We start from the raw sequence: 20,080 nt of genomic DNA, 5'->3' as shown, positions 1-20,080 counted from the left end.
TCATAGATATCCTCAATGCCAACTTCATTCAGATTATCTGCATTTGAGCTGCTCCAGCTGCTGGTGTTCGTCGTGTTCGTGTTCGTCCGTTTCCTCCTCTGCATCAGTTGGTTCGTTCGATTTGGCTGCCGTCGCCGTCGTCGTCGTCGCCGTCGTTGGGCTACGGTACAAAAGCGGGGCTAGAACCAATGGCACCGCCTCACGCGGAAACTCCTCGCGCAGCTTATTCAAAAACTGTGCCTCCAGCTGCGGGCTCACGTACTCACTCAGGCAGCACAACAAATACTGCAAACAGATCAAAGGAGATCTCGTGCAGGACCACTCGCAGCTGCAGTTGCGGCAGCTGAATTTTGGCCCAGATATGAATCGAGCAGATCGGGCAGCGAGCCGCGCAGATTCTCACGTGCGCTCTGGCGTAGCTCCGGATGGGAGCTGTGGGTCACCGCTAGCGCAAAGATGCACTCGCAAAGTTTGTTAATGCCAGTTAAGCTTGGCCACCTGTCCAACGAGATCGGCAAGTGCTAATGGCTTCAGACTCTGTGGAAAACATGGAATAGTTATTGTTGCTGTGTTTGGATTTGTTTGGACGCACCTTATGCTTGGCAAAATGCTGGTCGAAGGCGAGGCATATGTTGGTCACAAACGAGGAGCACTGCAGTTGCCGCTGCAAGTGCGCGCCGAGAAGCTTCGCCTGCAGCTGCGCGGTGACGTTCGGTGCCGGATCGTTCAAGTTAAGTACCGTGAACAGATATCGCAGACAGCTACGATCCGCTTCGAGGCCGTAATCTTGGATAAACTGCAAACGAGGTCACAATGGACAACAAAAAAGAAATGGAAAGAGAGAGCCAGAGATGGAGAGAGAGAGAGAGAGCAGAAGTTGAAGGCGATTAATACAGAGTCGCTCAGACGATTACCTGAGCATGTTGCCTTGCCCGGGCAGCAGAAGTTAGAGATCGATAACACATGAGCAATTCATCAAAAGCGGTCACACAATTAACTGAATAATAATTGATGCAACTATTTATAATTATCTTCTTTTTCTTCGATTTTCATTGCACACTTTGAAATTTTGACAAGTCACAAAGAGAAATGTGAAGCGTAGCTAGCTCCACAACGATCACTAAATATCTGAATAAAAACCCCCCAAAAAACTACAACTAAATCCGAAAAGCCTTATTTTTTTTTTTTTGTATTTTTTTTTTTAAGGCTCTCTCATCACACACTGCAAAAACAGAAACTCAAATGTGAAACTCAATCGAGTATACGCAGAAGCGAGACAACAACAGCTGTGGCCGCGCAGTGCTCCCACAACCAAAATGCAAAACGGCAAAAAAAAAAAAATGACATACAGAGTACTCCTCGCTCAAACTTGGGAATTTTAGGGCCTACACACACACACACACACACCGCAAGGGGTGAGCATGAAGGTAAGAGGCTATATGTATGCTCATGTATTGGTGTTGGTAGTCAAATGAAAATTTTATATGCGCATTTAATATGAAAGTAATATCGCAAAATATGCAACTCCTTACCGATATCCAAATTATTGCACACTATTTGCAAATTATTGTGCACACAATATAAAATGCAAAAGGCAGGACTGTAAAGTCCGTACACTGAACTTCAAGGGCTGGCGGCAGCGCAGCTGGCAGAAAACTTTGTACGCTCTTTTTAAGTTTTTTTTTTTTGCACAATTTTTACTAGAGATATTACACTAGGTGGCACGCAACAGCGGCGTGCAATGCTTATTGTTTGTAATTAGGCTAGTTTTATACATTCTAAATAACTAGCAACTTAACAAGAAAGGCAATTTTTTACAAGAAAACTCGCGCAAGGCAGAGAAATTTTCTGCTTTTACACAAACTGTAATGGCGTCGGCGAAAATGCATGTGCGAGCGAAATGGCAATATAGCCGCTGTGCTATTAAGTTGGCAGCACTGTGTGTGTTGGCTTATGCCGATATGTGCAAAATTTGTCAACACTCATTGTAGTTTCATTGCTATTGGAATTGCTGATATTCTGTTGTTGTTGTTGTTATTATTATTTGGTTATGTATTTTAAAAACAAGGTTAAATGTGAAAACATACCTGCTTTATTTGCTCGCTGCTCTCATTAAAATTTCGCTTGTTCACGTGTTTGACCAAATTACGAATCTGCGTTAGCGGCGTCTTCAATTGGTTCTCTACGTTCATAATTCTACGTATCAAATTAGTTGGTTCTGTGTTCGGTGAGCTTTTTCTTTTCGTTTCTTTTTTATTATTATTGTTTTTTTTTTTTTTTTTTTTTTTTTTGGTTACTCTACGTTTCGCTGTTTCTAACGACTGTGCGCTTCTGGTGGGTGGTGTTGGTGTTGATAACGCCGAAATTTGTCGCAAATACTTTTCATACGTATATTATGTACCTTCACATACGCATTTACCAATACGTTTAAATTGTCTTTGTATTGGTATTTGTGCTTGACGTATTTGTTGCTTCTTCTTCAGACGTAAACGCAAATTGTGATGCGTTTTTTCGCTTTTAATATTGCGCCGCAAATATCAATATATTTAGTATATCACGTTCTTTTAAATATGTTTAAAATAAATGTTTTCCTATTTCATGGCACTTGGCTGAGGCCCCCCTTCGTAGGGGCCAGCAGCAGCTCTACATTGCTCGCATCTATTTTGACAATTTAGACAACAACAAAATTGCACAAGTCATCGAAGAGCTGTTGCTGCTATTTGGGTAACTTTTATTCCGTCCAAATTTTGCCAGCACACACGTAATGGAAATGAATGAATCGCACGTACGTACACACACGCACACACATGCACTGGGCACAAAGAAAATTGACTTTGATTCGTTAATGCAGCTAGTTTTACCCACGGTTTTGTCGCTTGAAAAAACACTGAAAATTTCCTGTGTACTGCCCAAGTTGGTTAATTAATGTCGAAATTTAAATTGTTTTTCTTTTTACGCTTAATTTGGATTAATTTAATCGCTATTCGATCGCTTTCATTTTGTTCGTGTCTGTTCCACAATTAGAGATGGACAGGAAACATCGCTGCCATGCTGCTATCGATATGGCACAGGCACGAGATAACCGCAGTGTTGCACAACTTTGCACACGAGCAAACAGCTGTTGCATATATTAATTAACGATCAATTAAGTTTAATTATTAAATGTAAACTTCAATTTTATTTCAAGTGGAGCATGCTGTTTGCAAGAATTAAGCTGCCGCTGCGCGTTAAAACCGCTCTGCACACCCTAGCAACACACTTCAATTTACCATCATGCAGTCTGCTCGTGTTGAGCCCGCTCGCACAGCCTGCGAGTGTACATAACACCGACCACTTTATGCAGCCCACACAACAGTTAAATCAAGCAATCAAGTTAAATGTGTGCAGCGCGTAGACCAATTGTCGATGCTATATTTAAACATAATGTGCTGTTGGGCCAAGTCACGTGCAGCACAGCCAGGCGCAGGCCACGCTATCTGAACACCAGCAGCCATGATACCGGAGCAGCCGTTACGTCCCGCCACGCTCTTATCAAATCCAAATTGGGGGGCCGAAAAACTGTGAGTGATTTCCAAGAGCTCTACGAAGCAACAAAAAAGAAATTTCAATGTAAGCCTTACGATTATCAGGCACTCCATTTAGACTCCACGATTAGTCTATTTAAATTCCAAGAAGATCATTAAAAAGCTCTCTCTGTGATCTTCATATTTTAGCCAAAAAGCTGCCCGTTGATGTGCATCCAGACGCTGTGTTTGCGTGCAATGAGCTCGACCTCAGCGAGGTGCAGGTGTATGGCTTCGACTATGACTATACACTCGCCTGCTACAAGCCCATATTGGAGGACTTGCTGTACAATTTGGCACGTGAAATGCTGGTCAAGCGTTTTAGATATCCGGACGACATTCTAGATCTGGAATATGAGCCGAATTTTGCTGTGCGTGGCCTGCACTACGATGTGGAGAAGGGTCTGCTCGTCAAGCTGGACTCGTTTCTGCAGCTACAGCTCGGCTCCGTCTACCGTGGACGCACCAAGGTGGACGCCGAGGAGGTCCTGAAGCTCTATCACAATCGTTTGCTGCCCATCGCCTACGTGGAGGGACCCAACAATAGCTATAGGGTGGGTATTTCATTGACTCAAGCAAAGTTGGTTTATAATCTCTCGATTTCTGTTGCCGCACAGCATAATACGAACTCGAAAATGGTGCAATTGGCGGATCTGTTCTCAGTGCCCGAAATGTGCCTGCTGTGCAATGTTATCGAATATTTTGAACGCAATCGCATCGATTACCATCCGGAGATTGTGTTCCATGACACGCGCACCGCGATGGGCTCCTGTCATCCCATAATGCATGCCACCGTCATGAAGAACACGGAAAAGTACATCGAACGCAATTCAAGACTTGTCCAATATTTTCAGAAGCTTCAGCAGGCTGGCAAGAATCTCTTTTTGGTGACCAACAGTCCCTTTTCGTTCGTGTAAGTGGCGGATCCAAGAAACATCATGTGGCTAGTCCGAATATAATATTGTTTTTTCCAATAGCAATTGCGGCATGTCCTATCTGGTGGGCGCCAATTGGCGAGATTTCTTCGATGTGGTCATTGTGCAGGCGCGGAAACCAAAATTCTTTACGGATGAATCACGGCCCATACGGCTGTACGATGAGAAAACTAGTTCGCATCTATGGGATCGCGTGTTTAAGCTGGAAAAAGGCAAAATCTATTACGAGGTAGCACAATTTCCGTGTATTTGCACAGCTGTAAAACACTTAACACAGCTGTAAAATCAATTGTTAGCAATGTAAATAATACATTAGGCAGTCGCCAGTTAATTGTTTAGCCAGAATTAGTATGATAATTAGTTTTTTTTTTATAAATATTTCTTACAGTTAGCCGCAACACACATCTGCAAGTCTTATCGAGGCGTATTACTTTTTATTATTTAAATTAAATATTAATAAAAAATACATTAGTAATAATAATTAATACATTAGGCGATCGCAAGTCTAATTATAATAGCATATAGATCTATATGGTTAGAAAAGTCAAATGATTAGTTTTTGGATGGATAACTCTTCTAGTTATCGAAGCGTATTACTTTATATTATTAATTAAGATAATAAGAAATAATGTATTAGTCATACATCATAATATATTAGTCATAAGCCTATGCATTAGCAATGATTATATAGCCAGAATCAGTCAAATGATTAGTTTTTGTGTGGATAACTCTCAGTTATCGAAGCGTATTACTTTATATTATTAATTTAGATAATAAGAAATAATGCATGAGTCATACATCATAATATATTAGTCATAAGCCTATGCATTAGTAATGATTATATAGCCAGTATCAGTAGCGAAGCGCATTACCTAATATTATATAAATTTCCCATTATTCGCAGGGCTCGGTGCGGCAGCTGCAGGAGCTGAAAGGCTGGCGCGGTCATTCGGTGCTCTACTTTGGCGATCATCCCTACAGCGATCTGGCAGATGTGACCCTAAAGCACAGCTGGCGCACGGGCGCCATCATCAGCGAGCTGGCCGTGCGTATTTATTTTTGAAATCATATTCAAATTGTGTACTCTATAAATCAATTCTCAATGTAATTGCAGCATGAGATCAAGACATTGAATCGCGTGGACTTTAAGATGAGCGCCAATTGGTTGCAGATGCTCACACAGCTGATTGAGGACACGCAGGATGAGGAGAGCGAGGCTGCGCAGGTCTGCCTGCGTGACTGGATGGAGGAGCGTGATCAATTGCGGTGGGTTTGCAGCTAAGATATAATCTAAATAGATATTATAACATATATATTTTGCATTGCAGCAACAAGACAAAGAACGTGTTCAACGAACAGTTCGGCAGCGTTTTTCGCACGTATCACAATCCCACGTACTTCTCGCGGCGTCTGTTCCGATTCGCAGACATCTACACCAGCGACATAACGAATTTGCTCAAGTTTTCGACGGCGCACACGTTCTATCCGCGACGCGGCGTCATGCCGCACGAATATGCCTCACACTTTATCTAAATCAAGGGGCATTCGATTTAAATCAGCTCTCTCGAACGTAGTCTTAGTCTTAGTTGATGCCAGAAACAAAGTGCCAGTGTTTATTGTTGTTGTTTTTAGCTTGAATCTAGAGAATTTATAATTATAAATTGTTAGCAAGTGAATTTATTATTGTCACTTGCAATGCGGCTCAATAAAATCGTTGTAATAGTTGACAAATATCCGTCGCGTTTCGCCGGCCAGATAATCGAGCTTGGCCCGCATCTTGGCCAGCCTCTGCTTGCTGCACTTGTATTTGCCCCAGGCAATCAGATCGAACAGGCAGCCCATTATGGGTATGTACTCAACCGCGTTGCTGCCAATCTGCGCCTCAGTTCCCGCCAGCACGTATTCCATAATGCGCCCCAAATGGCCAAATTCTGTGTCCTCGAACGGATGTCCGGCTGTCGGGAAAGCGAGAGGATTATAATAAATCACAAACTCTCGCAAGGTAGCAAGGGCGATACGACGACCTGGATAACCAGGAGAGTCCACATGCTGCTTGTGTTCCACTCACCTGCTTTGGCTGTTAGGCAGGCCAGGATTAGCTTTTTGGCCAAGCATTGCCTGAGACTATGATAGTCGAGCAGCCAATTTCTGAGATAATCGAGCACTTTGTACGCCTCGTGACGCGCATTCGGTTTATCACAGCATGCGCATAACACTAGAAATTCCTCATGCCAGCTGAAATCTTGGGGCGCCTGACATACTGTGCAGCAAATTTGTGGCGGTTCGGGCTCCTGCCACCAGCTGAGCTCCGCCAGCTGGGCAGGCACAAAGATCTGCTCGCAGTGTTGGCAGCGATAGCGATGAAAAGCAAACTTCGAGAGTAGGGAAAACAAATGAGATGAGATGCCAAAAATAGAGCGTAGCTGTGATAGGTTAACCCACGTAATCCTGATCAGGCTCGGCACGGACACACTTGCTGCAGCTACACTGAAAGTTGAAGGTCTGCTCCAGCTGCTCCTTGCGTTTGGCAAAGCTGGACATCTTGTAGTTCAAGGTGTAGCAATTGAAGATCTCCTCGCCGGGCTCAATGTTCCGCGCCGCATAGCTGCTCACCGAACGGCCATCGTACCAGCTGCGCAGGCTGGGCTCACAGGCATGATTGCACAGGCCATAGTACGGCAAATTGAGAGACTTGACAAGTGTTGTCCTGTCGAACTTGTGCAGGCAGCCCAAGCGCAGACGGAATGGTGCGCGCCAGAGCTGCGGCCGGAGCAGCACAAACTCATTGAAGCCCAGATCGCGGGGCAGAATGGCATCGCCCACATGGGCATTGTTCAGCAATTGATTGTTGGTGCGCGCTATCAGCGCGGCCAGCAGCAAATGCCAATCCTCGGCCGAGGCAGCTGTGCTGGCGAGCAGCTGATCATAGAAATTGGTGCACTTATACAGATAAACCTGCAATTGGTTGGCGGAGAGCACGCAATATATCAGCTTCGAGGCGTCCGCCTTGTCCAGATGATGCATCATGCACAGGGACTGCGTATGCTGCGGTGCAGTTGGCCAATGGTGCTCGGCGGAGGCGATGGATATCAGAGTTTGCCACAGTTCTGCCGCTGTCGAGCCGCCGTTGCGAAGCTGCGGCAGCCACTGCGGCATATAGGTGAGCACCAGGCGCAGAGCCAAATGAAAAGGTCCAATCGGGAGCAGCAAATCCCTGCGATACGCCTCACACTCGTAGCCGTGGATGGTCGCGTGCAGCTGGCGACAGCGGCGCGAACAGTAGACCACGCGCTGATGGCACCGCGTACAGGGTATGGGGGCGCACAGCAGACTCGCAGCGCACTGCTGGCAAATCAGACGACCCTGGGTCGGTACAAAGCATTCGGCCTGTTCCGTGAATACAATCTCGCCCTCCTTAATACGCTGCGAGGCAATCATGTAGCGTCCCCTGCCGCCTGCGTCCGTTGAGCTGCAATTTGGCATAAGGTTAGTGGGTTAATGGGATTAATGGCACAAAAATCCAAAATTTACATTTCAGTATTGTTTCGCTTCACTTCGTCCAGCTTCGCTTCCTTCACTTCCTCCGCTTGCGGATTGCTTTGCAGCAGTTGCAGCTCCTGCTGCAGCTGCTCCAATTGCTGGGTAAAGCTGGCATTTAGCTCCAGCTGCTCCAGGCAGGCTACGTGCTCGCCCAGCTTCTGGGCATCGCCCAGCTTCCAGGCACAATAGGCCTGCCGCATGATCAGCTTATGCTGCATATTCTTGGGATACCCAAACTCCAGGGCACACTCGCAATCATCATAGGCCTGCTCGTAATAGCCAAAGTCCTGCAGTGCCATGGCGCGATTGGCGAAGCCCAAGCACAGCTCCTCGTAGGCATTCTCCGCCTCGAGAATAGCCTGCGTATAGAGGCGACTGGCACTGAGCAGACACTCCGTCAAGTCGTTGCCACTTTTTTTGGACTTAGTTTTGTAGACCTGGTTGCCCTGCTCCCGCAGCGAGCGCGAGTGCTTGGCGCGACTGGCTACATTGGTGGGCTCGTCCAGATCCTGCAGCACGAATTCGGTCAGTTCCTTAAAACGTCGAAGTTTCGCTGCAGGCATTGTGTGCCAAACTTTGATTATTTCCAGTTCGTTTTTGTAAGGTTCATTAAATGCAAATAACTCATATTGTTCAACGAAAACTTTTGCCAAAGCAAACATAATTCTAATTTTTTGGATATTACGTTACTGTTTAAGAGGAATATTGGCCTGTTCGTGGAAGACAGGTCGCCAATGTCCGAAACTAAGTTTCTTCACTTTTTTATATTGCGAGGCTGGAGATGTAAGCTCGCTGTATCGATAAGTATCGATATCGATATATCGATTGAGGCTATATTAAACAGTCCCAAGAGCTGCAGCGGCTGCTGGAGATGCTGTCTGTCATTATTTTATGTTCTCTTAAGCATTAAGCAAACTCTCGGCAAAACGCCTCTGTCCACAGATCGTAACTCTACAAATGCAAGAGCCGACTGCATACATTATTTGTAACGGCTGCAATTGTTATTGCCGGCTATTAACATTGGCCAGTGCTGCCTATCAACAGTTGCCAACTATCGATATACTTACCACAACAAACAGCTGTTCTACCTATGTTATTGCGCTGTTATCGGTAATTTAGATTTTTTCCAAAACAAAAACGAAAATTAATCACAATTTAAAAGTAAGATAAATTTAAACAATGGATTTGCAACAATTGGAAGAGGAGGCGCACCAAGCAGCGCTCAAGGACATACAAAACATGCTGCAGCGTCCCGGGCAGCTGGAAAAAGTGGAGCAGTATCGTCATCGAATCGCACGGAAAAAAGCATCCGTGGAGGCGTTGCTGAAGACGGGCATGCAGAACCAGCTAGAGGGCGTGCGTGTCGGCCTGAAGCAGCTGGTGACGTGCATGCAGGATGTGCGCGAGGTGCGTCGTCGCATGGTCGAGGTGGAGCGTCTGCTAGTGGGCGTGCCCGAGATTTACGATGCGCTCGAGGTGGTGCGCGAGGAGAACACGAAGCACTCGCAATACGCAACGGCCATGGAGAACCTCAAGCACATTTTCAATGTGGATGCCAGCGTCCAGAAAACAATGGCCCTGATCGACGAGGACAAGCTGCTGAATGCGCATCAGTGCCTGGCGGATCTGGAGAACTCGCGCGATGATCTGCTCTACGAGCTGCACAAACAGCCGAAACAGCATGCCTCCGACAAGATAACGCTCAAGCGGCACTTCGAGAAGGTGGATCAGGTCTCACAGGCGCTGGAGAAGAAACTCCGCCTGATCATCAGCCGCACGCTGAACACCGTGCGCAAGAAGCCCACGGTCATTGTTACGGCGCTGCGCATCATCGAGCGCGAGGAGAAGAACGATCAGTTTGCCCTGCAGCAGCAGAAGGTCACGAATTTCCTGCCACCAGGCCGGCCAAAGGCGTGGCGCAAAATGATTATGGACGTGCTGCAGGCGGCTGTGATAACGCGCATCGAGGGCTCCAAGCTGGAGGAGCGTGCGGACAACAAGCTGTGGCTGGTGCGAGATTTAGAGATATTGCGTCAAATCATCCTGGAGGACTTGCGTGTGGTCAAGTCGCTGTGCGTGCCCTGCTTCCCGCCGCACTACGACATCTTCAACGAGTATGTCCGCTTCTACCACGAGGGCCTCTCCAGCTACGTGAGTAACGTGCTCCACTTTCTTCCACTTTAGCTTAACTTAACCTTTTTGCCTTCCACCTGCAGCTGGACAACATTGTGAAGTCGGGCCTGCAGGGTAACGAGTATGTCTCGATGCTGGCCTGGGTTATGCACACGTATCCCGGCGCCGATCTGATGTCCCATGCGGATCTTAATGTGGATGTGCTGAAGCTCTCGCGGCCACTGCTCCATCCGGAGCATCTGAAATCTCTGGAGGATGAGTATCTGCAGAATATGGAGCGCAACTATCAGGATTGGATGAAGAAGACCGTCGACTCGGAGAAGCAGGAGTGGTACTCCGAAATGCTGCCCGATCAGCGGGATCATTATTACAACAGTGCGGGCCCTGTGATCATATTCGAGATGATCGATCAGCATCTGCAGGTGACCAATACCATACACCAGGAGCTCACGTTTAAGGCTCTGGTGCTCAGCATACAGCAGGTGGAGCTGTTTGGCCAAACGTATCTGAAGAACGTGATCGAGCTGAAGGAGCATCATTTTCGCAATCGCGACCAGATCAAATACTTTACGCATTATATCATAACCATTGTGAACAATAGCCAGAACGTGGTCGAGATGGCGCAACAGATGAAGCATCTGTTCTGGCCCAAATCCCGCACGGAACACTATGAGGACTTTGAGAAACTGTTGGCCACATTCCAGCGCATACGCGCACATGCCGCCAACTATTTGCTGGAGGAGGCCTTCCTGGACATGGAATGCCATTTCAATGATCTATTCACGGTCAAGTGGCTCGGCAGCAGCATTGCCGTGGACACGATCTGTGTGACATTGGACGATTACTTCCAAGACTATAATCATCTGCTGCCCGCCAACTTTGAGATGGTCATTAATGAGGCCCAGAAGCTGCTGGCCAAGCGCTACATTCGAGCGCTGCTCTCCAAGCGGCTGTCCAAGACGCGCAGCGAATGCGATGCGATTACGCGCAAAATCAATCTGGAGGCGAAGCGCATTAAACAGTTCTTTGAGAAGATTGCGCCCAAGATCTCGCTCAGCGATTCGCCGTTGGATTTGATAACCACGCTGTCGGCGCTCCTTGTCGCGGATATTGAATTGCTTGCGCTGGATTTGCATACGCTGCTGGGCAGCTATCCGTCGTTGAGCGAGGATCATCTGGTGCGTCTCTTCTACATACGCAACGATGTGAAGGCGGCCGAGGTGCGCGAGAAGGTGCAGGATGCGATGAAATCCAAGAAGGCCATGGTCAGCATTGCCAAACAGGATTGCATCTTCAAGGAGATCGTGTTCAGCGACAAGCTGTGGTAAAACAACAGCAAGAGCTACTTCTAAACATCTGCAACGTATACTCAGTATAAGACATTCTACTTATAAAACTAACCAACACCTCCCCCCCCCCTCACACATACACACACACACACACGCACTCACAGCGCAACAGCTCATTCATACGCCGGTCAGCTGTCGCGTGCCTTGGCGCGCTCTCGCTGGGAGCTTTCGTACGGTGAAAGCTCTCAGCATATGCAGAGGCGTAGCTGAAACTTTGGCCAGCCATGTGTAGCTTGGGTGGGGCGACATGGTACGCCACTGGCGCAGCATAAGTATTGTAGAGCAGCACGTTTCCATATGATTTTCAGTTTTGTTTGTGTCTGTGTCCACGGCAGACCGCAGCAGTAGCAACAATATTTTATAATCGTATTTATGTGTGTTTAAAGTGCAGTGAATTAATAATATTAATATTATCATAATCAATAGTAATAAAATAAACGAAAAACAATTATTTTCGGTAAGTGAGACAAGGCTAGCAGAGCACAGGGAGTGGAGTTAGGGGAGCTTTTTGTGCCGCTACATATATACATACATGCAGAACCATGCGTATGCCTGTGTGTGTATATATGTATGTGTATGTACATATGTGCAAAATGTGTGCAGTGCTGTGTTTTTTTTTATAATTTTATGCACTGCGCTTGAACCTTGAAAAGTGTTTGGTCACTGTCAAATATTACAAATAAAATCAATGCTACGTTCTCTTTCTGGCAACCGGAGCCATCCATTGCATGTGCAGTAAGTGGGCATTGTATAAGCGTGCCGCTGGGGTTGCCAGCTAGAAAACTGGCTGGTCCAGGCTGGCCAAGCAAATTGCATAGCTAAGAAATTGCCTGTGTACCGTTTATCCACTGAACACTCGTCCCACTCTATTGGCTATTAATAAATGCAGGCTGAACTCTTTGTGTGCGTGTATCGGTCCGTTTGTCTATCTGTGTGATTGCGCGCGCTCTCTTTCTCACTTTAAGCGAGTTCCGTTATCAGAGCTTGACGCAGTGCGCGCGTTTCTTCTTATCAGCAAACACCGTTACGAATTTCGTATAAATGCAAATGTAATTTGTTTCAGCTGTTTTCTAATGCAATTTGTCACCGCGCCACCTATAGTCTGTTTTTATTTTTATTTTCGTAAGTACTTTTTCCATGTAACTAATACTATTGCAAAAGCAGCTGCATAAGCAAGTGAGCAGACGGAATTCGCGTTAAATGGCATTTGTGTCTGCGCACGTGTCTGTGCTGCAATGGTTCCCCTCGTCCCGTCCGTCCCTTCTACAGTACACGCAAGCACAGACAAAACAGAAAAACAAACCAACAACAACATACATATACAATTACCGTTATGCCGGCTATTCATTATAATTCACGCAACAGGGTATTATGGATTCGCGAGAATGTTTGTAACGCCTGTTTCACATTATTCCTAATAATGTTTTTCTCTGCTCATCACATTTGTTCATGTATTTTTACATATATGTATATATTTCGATGCCGTTAGTTGGCTTTTTGAAAATAATTTTATGCCCTTTTATTTTTAAAATCTATCCAAATTTCGTTTAATGTTTTTGTTTGGATTCCAGAAATTAATTTACAATTTCTATTGTTTGAGTACAGCTCCAAATTAATTGACAAACTTTAAGAAATTCCAAATTTTAAATGTTTTTGAAGATTTACTAACGAAAAAAAGTAGTTTAATAATTTTATTTTGTTTATAATATACCAAAAATATGAAATTACAACAAAATGCTTTCAAGTATTCGTTTGCCACCGTAAGAAATTGAAGAAAATCGGTCTTCAGTGCTTACGTCAGTTAGGCCGAACTGCATACCCTGCATATTTGGGCGAGCGACGTTCTCACGGCCGCCGCTTGGCTTTTGGCCGATCTTATTTCATGTGCAGACATCTCTATATGTATTTATTTTCTGTTTATCCTGAATGACTGACTGATAGGAAATGACTGACTGAATGACTGATTGAGTCACTAACCGATAGACTGATTGACTGACTTATTGACTAATTAACTGGTTAAATGAATGACTGATTGAGTGGATAACTGAATGTTTGATCGCCTGATTGATAGATTGACTGAAGGATCACTGATTAATTGTGTAATAAGTTGAATGATTGATGACCAACTAATTGACTGAATGACTAATTGGCTGGATGACTGAATGTGTAAGCGTCTGACTGATTGAAAGATTGACTGAATGATGGCTGATTAACTGTCTAATTGGCTGTCTGACCAAATGACTGACTAACTGGCCAGTTGATTGACTGATTGATGATAATTGCACTGCCCGATGCGAGCTAGGATACTTTAGCTATTTCAGGTGATTCAGGAGCACGGTAAGACGGGTTTTTGGTCAACCTGCTCGCCTGGCTATGTAGGTTACGCGTTGAGTTAAATTTTGAATTTATCCCATTCCATTCCCATTTTATAATCTCATTTAATTGTAATAAATCACAATCGTTCATACACTGATTGTTCGCCCAGCCCCGCGCTCTGCTCTGCCCCCCTCTAGTTTACTTGAGACTTGTTATCACCTCTCGGATCCATTCTGTTTGCAGTTGTGGACGATCTACGTATATAGAACGCTATGAGCAAATCGCATCGGGATCACAAAATCGTTATCATCGGCGCCGGAGCGTCGGGTGTTGCCTGCGCCACCAAGCTCCTGGAATATGGCTTCCAGAATGTGCTGATCGTTGAGGCCGAGTCGCGTCTGGGCGGTCGCATACATACGATACCCTTTGGCGAGAATGTGATCGATCTGGGCGCCCAATGGTGCCACGGCGAGCAGGATAACATTGTCTACGAGCTGGCCAGCCAGCACGATCTGCTCGAGTCCACGGGACCCGTCTACGAGAACTATCAGTGTGTGCGCAGCAATCGCGAAGTCTTGCCGGACAACGTCGCCAGCCGGCTGAAGGCGATTGTGGGTGACTCGCTGGTCACACGGCAGCTGGAGCTGCAGCACTGCAGCGGCTCGCTGGGCAGCTATCTGTCGAGCAAGTTCTACGAGATGCTGCGCCGGCCGGAGAATGCCGACATTGATCCGGTCGTTGCGGGCGAGTTCTTTGATAATTATCAGAAATTCGAGAACTCTGTGGAGGCATCCGACACCCTGGAGGAGGTGTCGGGGCGCGGATATCTAGACTATTGGGAGTGCGAGGGCGACATTCTGCTTAACTGGAAGGACAAGGGCTTTGTCGAGCTGTTGCGTCTGCTAACGCGCAGTCGCGAGCTGCAGACGAGCTCGGATCTGGGCATCCTCGAGCAGCGGGTGCTCTTCAATCGGCGCGTCACCAAAATCAATTGGAATCGCAATGATGCTCGGGTCGAGCTGCAGCTGAACAACGGTGAATCCTGCGTGGCAGATCATGTTATAGTCACCGTTTCGCTGGGCGTCCTTAAGGAGCAGCATTTGCAGCTGTTTGAGCCGCAGCTGCCGGTGGCCAAGCAACGTGCTATCCAGGGATTGGCCTTTGGCACCGTCAACAAGCTGTTTGTTGAGTTTCCGGCGGCCTTTTGGCCCGAGGATTGGACGGGCTTTACGCTGTTGTGGCGTCAGCAGGATCTGGCCGATATACGCAATACGCCGCTTGCCTGGCTGGAGGATGTCTTTGGCTTCTATCGCGTCAGCTATCAGCCACGCGTCCTCGCCGGCTGGATCATAAATGCCAATGGCCGGCACATGGAGTCACTGCAGCCGGCTGAGGTACTTGCCGGCTGCATGTATCTCTTCCGGCGCTTTCTACACTGGCACATACCAGAGCCGCTCGGCTTTCGCAGCTCCGCCTGGTACACAAATCCGTATTTCCGTGGCTCCTATTCCTTTCGCTCCATGGACACGGAACGCCTGGGCACCGGCGCCAGCGATCTGGCCCAGCCATTGACGGTGGTTGCCATGACGCCGCCTTCGCCGGGACGCAGCAAAATGCTGGTGCCGCCGCAGAGCCGCTGTGACAAGCCAATTGTCCAATTCGCCGGCGAGGCCAGCAGCGAACATTACTACTCAACGGTCCACGGTGCCGTGGAGGCCGGTTGGCGCGAGGCCAAGCGATTGGCGGACTTTTATGGCCTCAGCGTGGCGCCGGCCAAGTCGCAGCTATAACATCAGGAGTCGGCGCGAGCCTATTTTGTAAGTAATTGTGCAATGGATTATGGATAAAATGAAAAAAAAAAAAAATGACAAAAAAGCTCAGGTCTTCCTATGATCTGCTTACAATCAATCAATCAATCAATCCTGATTAGATATAAAAATATATAGCATAAAATGCTACTATTTACCATACATAAATCGTATGCCCATCATACCTATTTTGTCCTAACTGACCGCCTGATTAGTCAGGTCTTCCTAGGATCTGCTTACAATCAATCAATCAATAAATCAATTAATCCTGAGTAGAAATACAACTATATAGAATAGAATGCTAATTTGTCCTGTTTACCATACATAAATCTAATGTCCATCTAAATTCGAAACATTTTGACAGACCTTCTGTCTTCTTAGGTCCTGCTGACAATCAATCAATCAATCAATCATGATTATGTATAGCATAGACTGCTACTTTGTGCTATAAATCCTATATCCATGTAACTACGAAACCTTTTGTTCTAACTGAACCCCTGATTGACTGACTGATTGACTAGTTGGCTGATTGACTGATTTATTAATTGGAGATCAACGCAAAGCGCAGGCTATAAAGCTTCATTTTTCAAGTTAAGTTACAATTTAAGTTCAGAATAGCTAAAAATGGATTCACAATATATACTGACTGATTGACTGACTGGCTAGCTGTCTGATTGATTAATTTACTGATTGGCGATCAACGCAGCACTATGAAGCTACTTTTTGCACAGAAGTTACATTTAACGTTGAAATGAAGTATAAATTGACAGTACAACGACAAAGAAAACTGTGCTGACTGACTGATTGAGTGATTGAGGCCCATATAAATATAAATACGAGCTCTTTGCCCGACATGGCAATTAAATGTGATTATCCATATAAATGTATATACACATATGTATATATGTATATATATAAGCTGTTTGTTCTGACTGATTGATTGATTGTCTCTCTGTCTGTCTGACTGATTGATGAGCTGCATTTTCACTTCTTTATGTGGTATAATAGAGTGAAAAATAAGTGGAAAACGATTGCAAGGTTTTATGTTTTCGTCCGATTGGCACTGATTTTGGATATTTTAATGGTTGGCTATTTTTGTTTTTCATCTGATTGAATTGAATTAAATTTATACGCAAAGATCTATATCCTTTGAGACGTTTTTCTATAAGAATTGGAATTTTTTAAATTTCTGCCCCCCTAATAATCGTACGGATCTTCGTTTTGGGGATTGCTCGGAGCTGTGCTGAGTAGGCAAATAAATTCGAAATTTGAGTGAATTTGACAATTTCTCTACAGTTTTAGTTTTAGATAATTGAAAATTTTGTAAATTATTATATGGGAAGTGTAAGTACGGCCGATGGCAACTGGAGAAATTCATATTTAAACCCCAACTACCGCAGTGTTGTGCGAAAAAAACAAATCAAGGGCTTCACAATCGGTATCATGCATCCAAGAGAAAATCGCCCAAGAAACTTAGTCTGCCCCTGCACCAGGATCCCAAAATTCTGATATTGGGCGCCGGCGTTTCGGGACTCGCCTGCGCCGTCGAGCTGAAGAGGCACGGTTTCGAGAACGTGCGGATCGTGGAGATGTCCAATCGCATCGGCGGACGGATCAGAACGATGAAATTTGCCGACAACTATATCGATTTGGGTGCCCAGTGGGTCTATGGTCAGCAGGAGAATGTTGTATATCAAATGGTTAAGGAAATGAATATGTTGGAGCCGGCGGGCGACATGTTTCGGCACATGGATTGGATACGTTCCAGCGGACAGCGCATGTCGCGCTCTCTCGCCCGCAAGCTGGTGAATGTCCTCTCGTCCATCTATCGTTATAAGCGCTCGGAGCTGTTCGAACGCGAGGGCACCTTTGGTGAATATTTGGTGGAGAAGTTTGCCGAGGAGCTGTCAAAGCCCGGTTTGAAGAATCTCAATCGCGAACTGGCCGCCGAATTTTTGCGCACATTCAAGAAAATGGAGGGCAGCGCCGTGGACACAGACATGAGCGCCTCCGGCTACGAGACATACCGCACCTGTCACGGCGAAAATCACAATTTCCGCGAACGCGGGTAGGGCCGTAGGCAACCGTTAGGATTCAACCAACCCAACCCAACCTAAACCCTCGTTATCCCTTGCAGCTTCAAGCAGTTCCTGCGCGTGCTCCTTGGCGGCGATGAGATGAACGAACAGGGTTTGCTCAAGGATTGCATTGATCTCAATACACGCGTCATGCAAATCGATTGGGATCGTGCGGATGGTACCGTGCTGCTCTCCTGCGAGGATGACAAGAAATATATTGCGGATCATGTGGTTGTCACCGTATCGCTGGGCGTGCTCAAGCGTAATACCACATTCTTTCATCCGTATCTGCCGCAGGCCAAACGCAAGGCCATCAATTTTATGGGATTTGGCAGCGTGTGCAAGATTTTTGCCGAATTCGAGGAACAATTCTGGCAGGACAACTGGCGTGGCTTCAATGCCATGTGGCGCACCGAGGATATGAATCAGCCGCAGCTCGAATGGGTCTCGGACATATACGCCTTTCACGTCTATGCCTGTCAGCCCCGGGTGCTGCTTGGCTGGGCGGCGGGACCCAGCACGGAGGTGATCGAGACAATAGACGGCAAACTGTTGGCCCATGGGGTCGTGTATATGCTGAAGCGATTTCTGCCCCAGCTGAAGATACCGCATCCCAAGCGCGTGGTCAGCAGCAAATGGAGCATCGATCCGGCGCATTTGGGCGCCTACTCGTACCGCTCCCTGTTGACCAACAGCTATAAAACCGGGCCCGATCAGCTGGCCCAACCGGTCAATATGCTGGCCTATGAGCCGTGCGGTTCACGCATGTCCTGGGATCACATTATACCCATGTCGGTGCGACCAATTCTTCTGTTTGCCGGTGAGGCAACCAGCTCTACTCATTATTCCACCGTGCATGGCGCCGTGGAGACGGGCATGCGCGAGGCTCAACGTCTGACTGGGTACTACCAAAAGGATTTGTAATATTTTTCATTTGATTTTCTATTTTCAATATACATTTTTGGAAGTGTTCACTACTCTCTGATTATCTGCGGCTGGAAGTCCAGTTCGGCGGCCTTGCGCAACGATTCGGCGTACAGCGGCAGTCGCTGCGTCATGCGGAAGCCCCAGAAATCCTTGACCTGGCGACACAAATTTAGATCCAGCTCGGTTACCAGCAGACCGTCGCGGCAGCGGGATAAGCTCTACATGAAAACGAAGGACGTCGAATTAGACTGATAAAAAATAATTCGAAGACTTACCGGAGTTCTGGAGCCATCGGGCGCCGCCATATATGTGGAGCCATAGAAGGGTCCAAATTCCTTGTGCGCCGGCTGACCGTCGCCGGAGGTGTACTCATTGGGAAACTGCTCGCTGCCGACGCGATTGATGGGCACCGTAAAATAGCTATTGGCAATGGCCGCATTCCGCGCCTCAATACCCCACAATGGCTCCGAGAGACGTCCTATTGTGGCCGAGGGATTGAACACAATTTCCGCACCATTCACACCGAACATCATCCAGTTCTGCGGATGATGCCGGCCATAGCAAATATTAATCGCCAGTTTGCCAAATTCAGTCTCGAACACGGGATGCCCCGTATTGCCCTCCATGTAGTAGGTTGACTCATTGAAGTCGCCGACGCGTGGTATGTGATTCTTGCGATGCTTGCCCATGTAACGGCCGCTGTTCGAGATGACCACGGCCGTGTTCCAGATCGTTTCGCCATGCTCCACATCCCTTTCCAGTATTGAGTGTATAATTACCATGTTGTAGGCCTTGGCCAGCTCCGCCACCATTTTGGTTGTCGGACCACGTTCCGCCTCCTCGGCGAACTCACACCAGGGGAACTTCTCTCGCGTGCAGAACGCAAAGGGCATGGCTAAAGGGGAGGGGAAGACATAAATCATTAGTAAATGGTGTTTATGTTTATATATGAGGGATGGGGGAGCCCTGCATCGAGTCAGTCGGTAAATGTGATGAGATTTAAATTTATAGCTCGAACATGTTGCAACAAAGGTCGGAGATCAGCTCAACTTCTTCAGCAGCCGATACTCCGACAAATTGGTGCAGCATCCGAACGCGGCCGCAAGGGCCCTGGCTGAGCCCATCAGTGAGAGGCGCCTCCGAAGGCTACACCCCGACGACCTACCAACGAGGCACATCACTTAAACATCCCTTTCCCATTATTGTTATATATTTTTAAGTCTGTAATTATCATTTAAGTTATTAAATAATAACTATACACTATACCCTTAACTCCGCTTGGTAGAGATCAGAAGGCACTGATCGATTCCAGCGCAAAATAAACCAAATTAAAAAAAAAAAAAAAGAACATGTTGCTGGCTCGCTGTCGAACTTCTTCAACCATAACCATGAGCAATAGGTGTCTATGTTTATAACGTTAGAATTTCAGTC

General features: G+C 46.6%; 7 protein-coding genes across 14 annotated transcripts in view; 4 read left to right on the top strand and 3 right to left on the bottom strand.

The window, feature by feature from the left end:
• Window positions 1-6: 6 nt before the first annotated feature.
• Window positions 7-3,028, bottom strand: LOC116650814 (CCR4-NOT transcription complex subunit 1-like). Of its 3 annotated transcripts, none has more exons than XR_011417086.1 (3): window positions 1,533-1,543; window positions 593-796; window positions 7-537 (listed from the first exon to the last, which is right to left on the bottom strand). XR_011417086.1 is itself a non-coding variant. In XM_032435569.2 (3 exons), exons 1-3 carry the CDS (start codon window positions 2,190-2,192, stop codon window positions 475-477), a joined length of 372 nt encoding a protein of 123 aa, XP_032291460.1. In that variant the 5' UTR covers window positions 2,193-3,028; the 3' UTR covers window positions 7-474. The 3 variants fall into 3 exon arrangements, 2 of the variants coding, with proteins under 2 accessions (XP_032291460.1, XP_032291498.1); XM_032435569.2 differs by lacking the exon at window positions 1,533-1,543 and adding an exon at window positions 2,088-3,028; XM_032435607.2 differs by lacking the exon at window positions 1,533-1,543 and adding an exon at window positions 915-1,104.
• Window positions 3,029-3,166: 138 nt separating this feature from the next.
• On the top strand, window positions 3,167-6,231 carry LOC116650732 (5'-nucleotidase domain-containing protein 3-like). 2 transcript variants are annotated; one of them, XM_032435247.2, is made up of 7 exons: window positions 3,167-3,609; window positions 3,714-4,117; window positions 4,181-4,476; window positions 4,541-4,727; window positions 5,403-5,543; window positions 5,613-5,764; window positions 5,827-6,231. In XM_032435247.2, exons 1-7 carry the CDS (start codon window positions 3,378-3,380, stop codon window positions 6,029-6,031), a joined length of 1,617 nt encoding a protein of 538 aa, XP_032291138.1. In that variant the 5' UTR covers window positions 3,167-3,377; the 3' UTR covers window positions 6,032-6,231. The 2 variants fall into 2 exon arrangements, with proteins under 2 accessions (XP_032291138.1, XP_032291162.1); XM_032435271.2 differs by having other exon boundaries at window positions 3,421-3,560.
• LOC6636435 (SET and MYND domain-containing protein 4-like) lies at window positions 5,884-8,822 on the bottom strand. Of its 2 annotated transcripts, XM_070210754.1 has the most exons (6): window positions 8,724-8,822; window positions 8,030-8,591; window positions 6,941-7,967; window positions 6,567-6,870; window positions 6,193-6,453; window positions 5,884-6,137 (listed from the first exon to the last, which is right to left on the bottom strand). In XM_070210754.1, exons 2-6 carry the CDS (start codon window positions 8,335-8,337, stop codon window positions 6,127-6,129), a joined length of 1,911 nt encoding a protein of 636 aa, XP_070066855.1. In that variant the 5' UTR covers window positions 8,338-8,591; window positions 8,724-8,822; the 3' UTR covers window positions 5,884-6,126. The 2 variants fall into 2 exon arrangements, with proteins under 2 accessions (XP_070066855.1, XP_002059824.3); XM_002059788.4 differs by having other exon boundaries at window positions 8,030-8,813.
• Window positions 8,823-9,121: 299 nt separating this feature from the next.
• On the top strand, window positions 9,122-11,968 carry LOC6636436 (exocyst complex component 3). Its single transcript, XM_002059789.4, has 2 exons — window positions 9,122-10,189; window positions 10,255-11,968. The coding sequence occupies exons 1-2, from the start codon at window positions 9,218-9,220 to the stop codon at window positions 11,497-11,499; spliced, it is 2,217 nt and encodes a 738-aa protein (XP_002059825.1). The 5' UTR covers window positions 9,122-9,217; the 3' UTR covers window positions 11,500-11,968.
• The window catches only part of LOC6636437 (spermine oxidase-like), a 27,528-nt gene continuing 19,286 nt past the window's right edge, over window positions 11,839-20,080 (top strand). Inside the window, exons 1-2 of one of the 4 annotated variants that reach the window (XM_032435442.2) lie at window positions 11,839-11,977; window positions 14,080-15,653. In XM_032435442.2, coding sequence (XP_032291333.1) covers window positions 14,109-15,626 — 1,518 coding nt within the window. In that variant the 5' untranslated portion in view covers window positions 11,839-11,977; window positions 14,080-14,108 and the 3' untranslated portion in view covers window positions 15,627-15,653. Of the gene's footprint in view, window positions 11,978-12,274; window positions 12,643-13,177; window positions 13,198-14,079; window positions 16,788-20,080 lie in introns of those variants that run through there. The other 3 variants (XM_002059790.4, XM_032435395.2, XM_070210755.1) reach the window with 3 other exon arrangements.
• LOC6636438 (spermine oxidase-like) lies at window positions 16,935-18,694 on the top strand. Its single transcript, XM_002059791.4, has 3 exons — window positions 16,935-16,988; window positions 17,045-17,712; window positions 17,782-18,694. The coding sequence occupies exons 1-3, from the start codon at window positions 16,980-16,982 to the stop codon at window positions 18,644-18,646; spliced, it is 1,542 nt and encodes a 513-aa protein (XP_002059827.1). The 5' UTR covers window positions 16,935-16,979; the 3' UTR covers window positions 18,647-18,694.
• LOC6636439 (beta-ureidopropionase-like) overlaps window positions 18,649-20,080 on the bottom strand; it is a 2,786-nt gene continuing 1,354 nt past the window's right edge. The window contains exons 3-4 of the mRNA XM_002059792.4: window positions 18,925-19,544; window positions 18,649-18,867 (exon numbers count right to left, since the gene is read on the bottom strand). Coding sequence (XP_002059828.3) covers window positions 18,697-18,867; window positions 18,925-19,544 — 791 coding nt within the window. The 3' untranslated portion in view covers window positions 18,649-18,696. The remainder of the gene's footprint in view (window positions 18,868-18,924; window positions 19,545-20,080) is intronic.

This window comes from Drosophila virilis, unplaced genomic scaffold (genome assembly GCF_030788295.1).
Source record: "Drosophila virilis strain 15010-1051.87 unplaced genomic scaffold, Dvir_AGI_RSII-ME tig00000019, whole genome shotgun sequence".
Taxonomy (NCBI): Eukaryota; Metazoa; Arthropoda; class Insecta; order Diptera; family Drosophilidae; genus Drosophila; species Drosophila virilis.
Note: the sequence above shows the minus strand (reverse complement) of the source record. Positions and strands in the feature narration are given on the sequence as shown.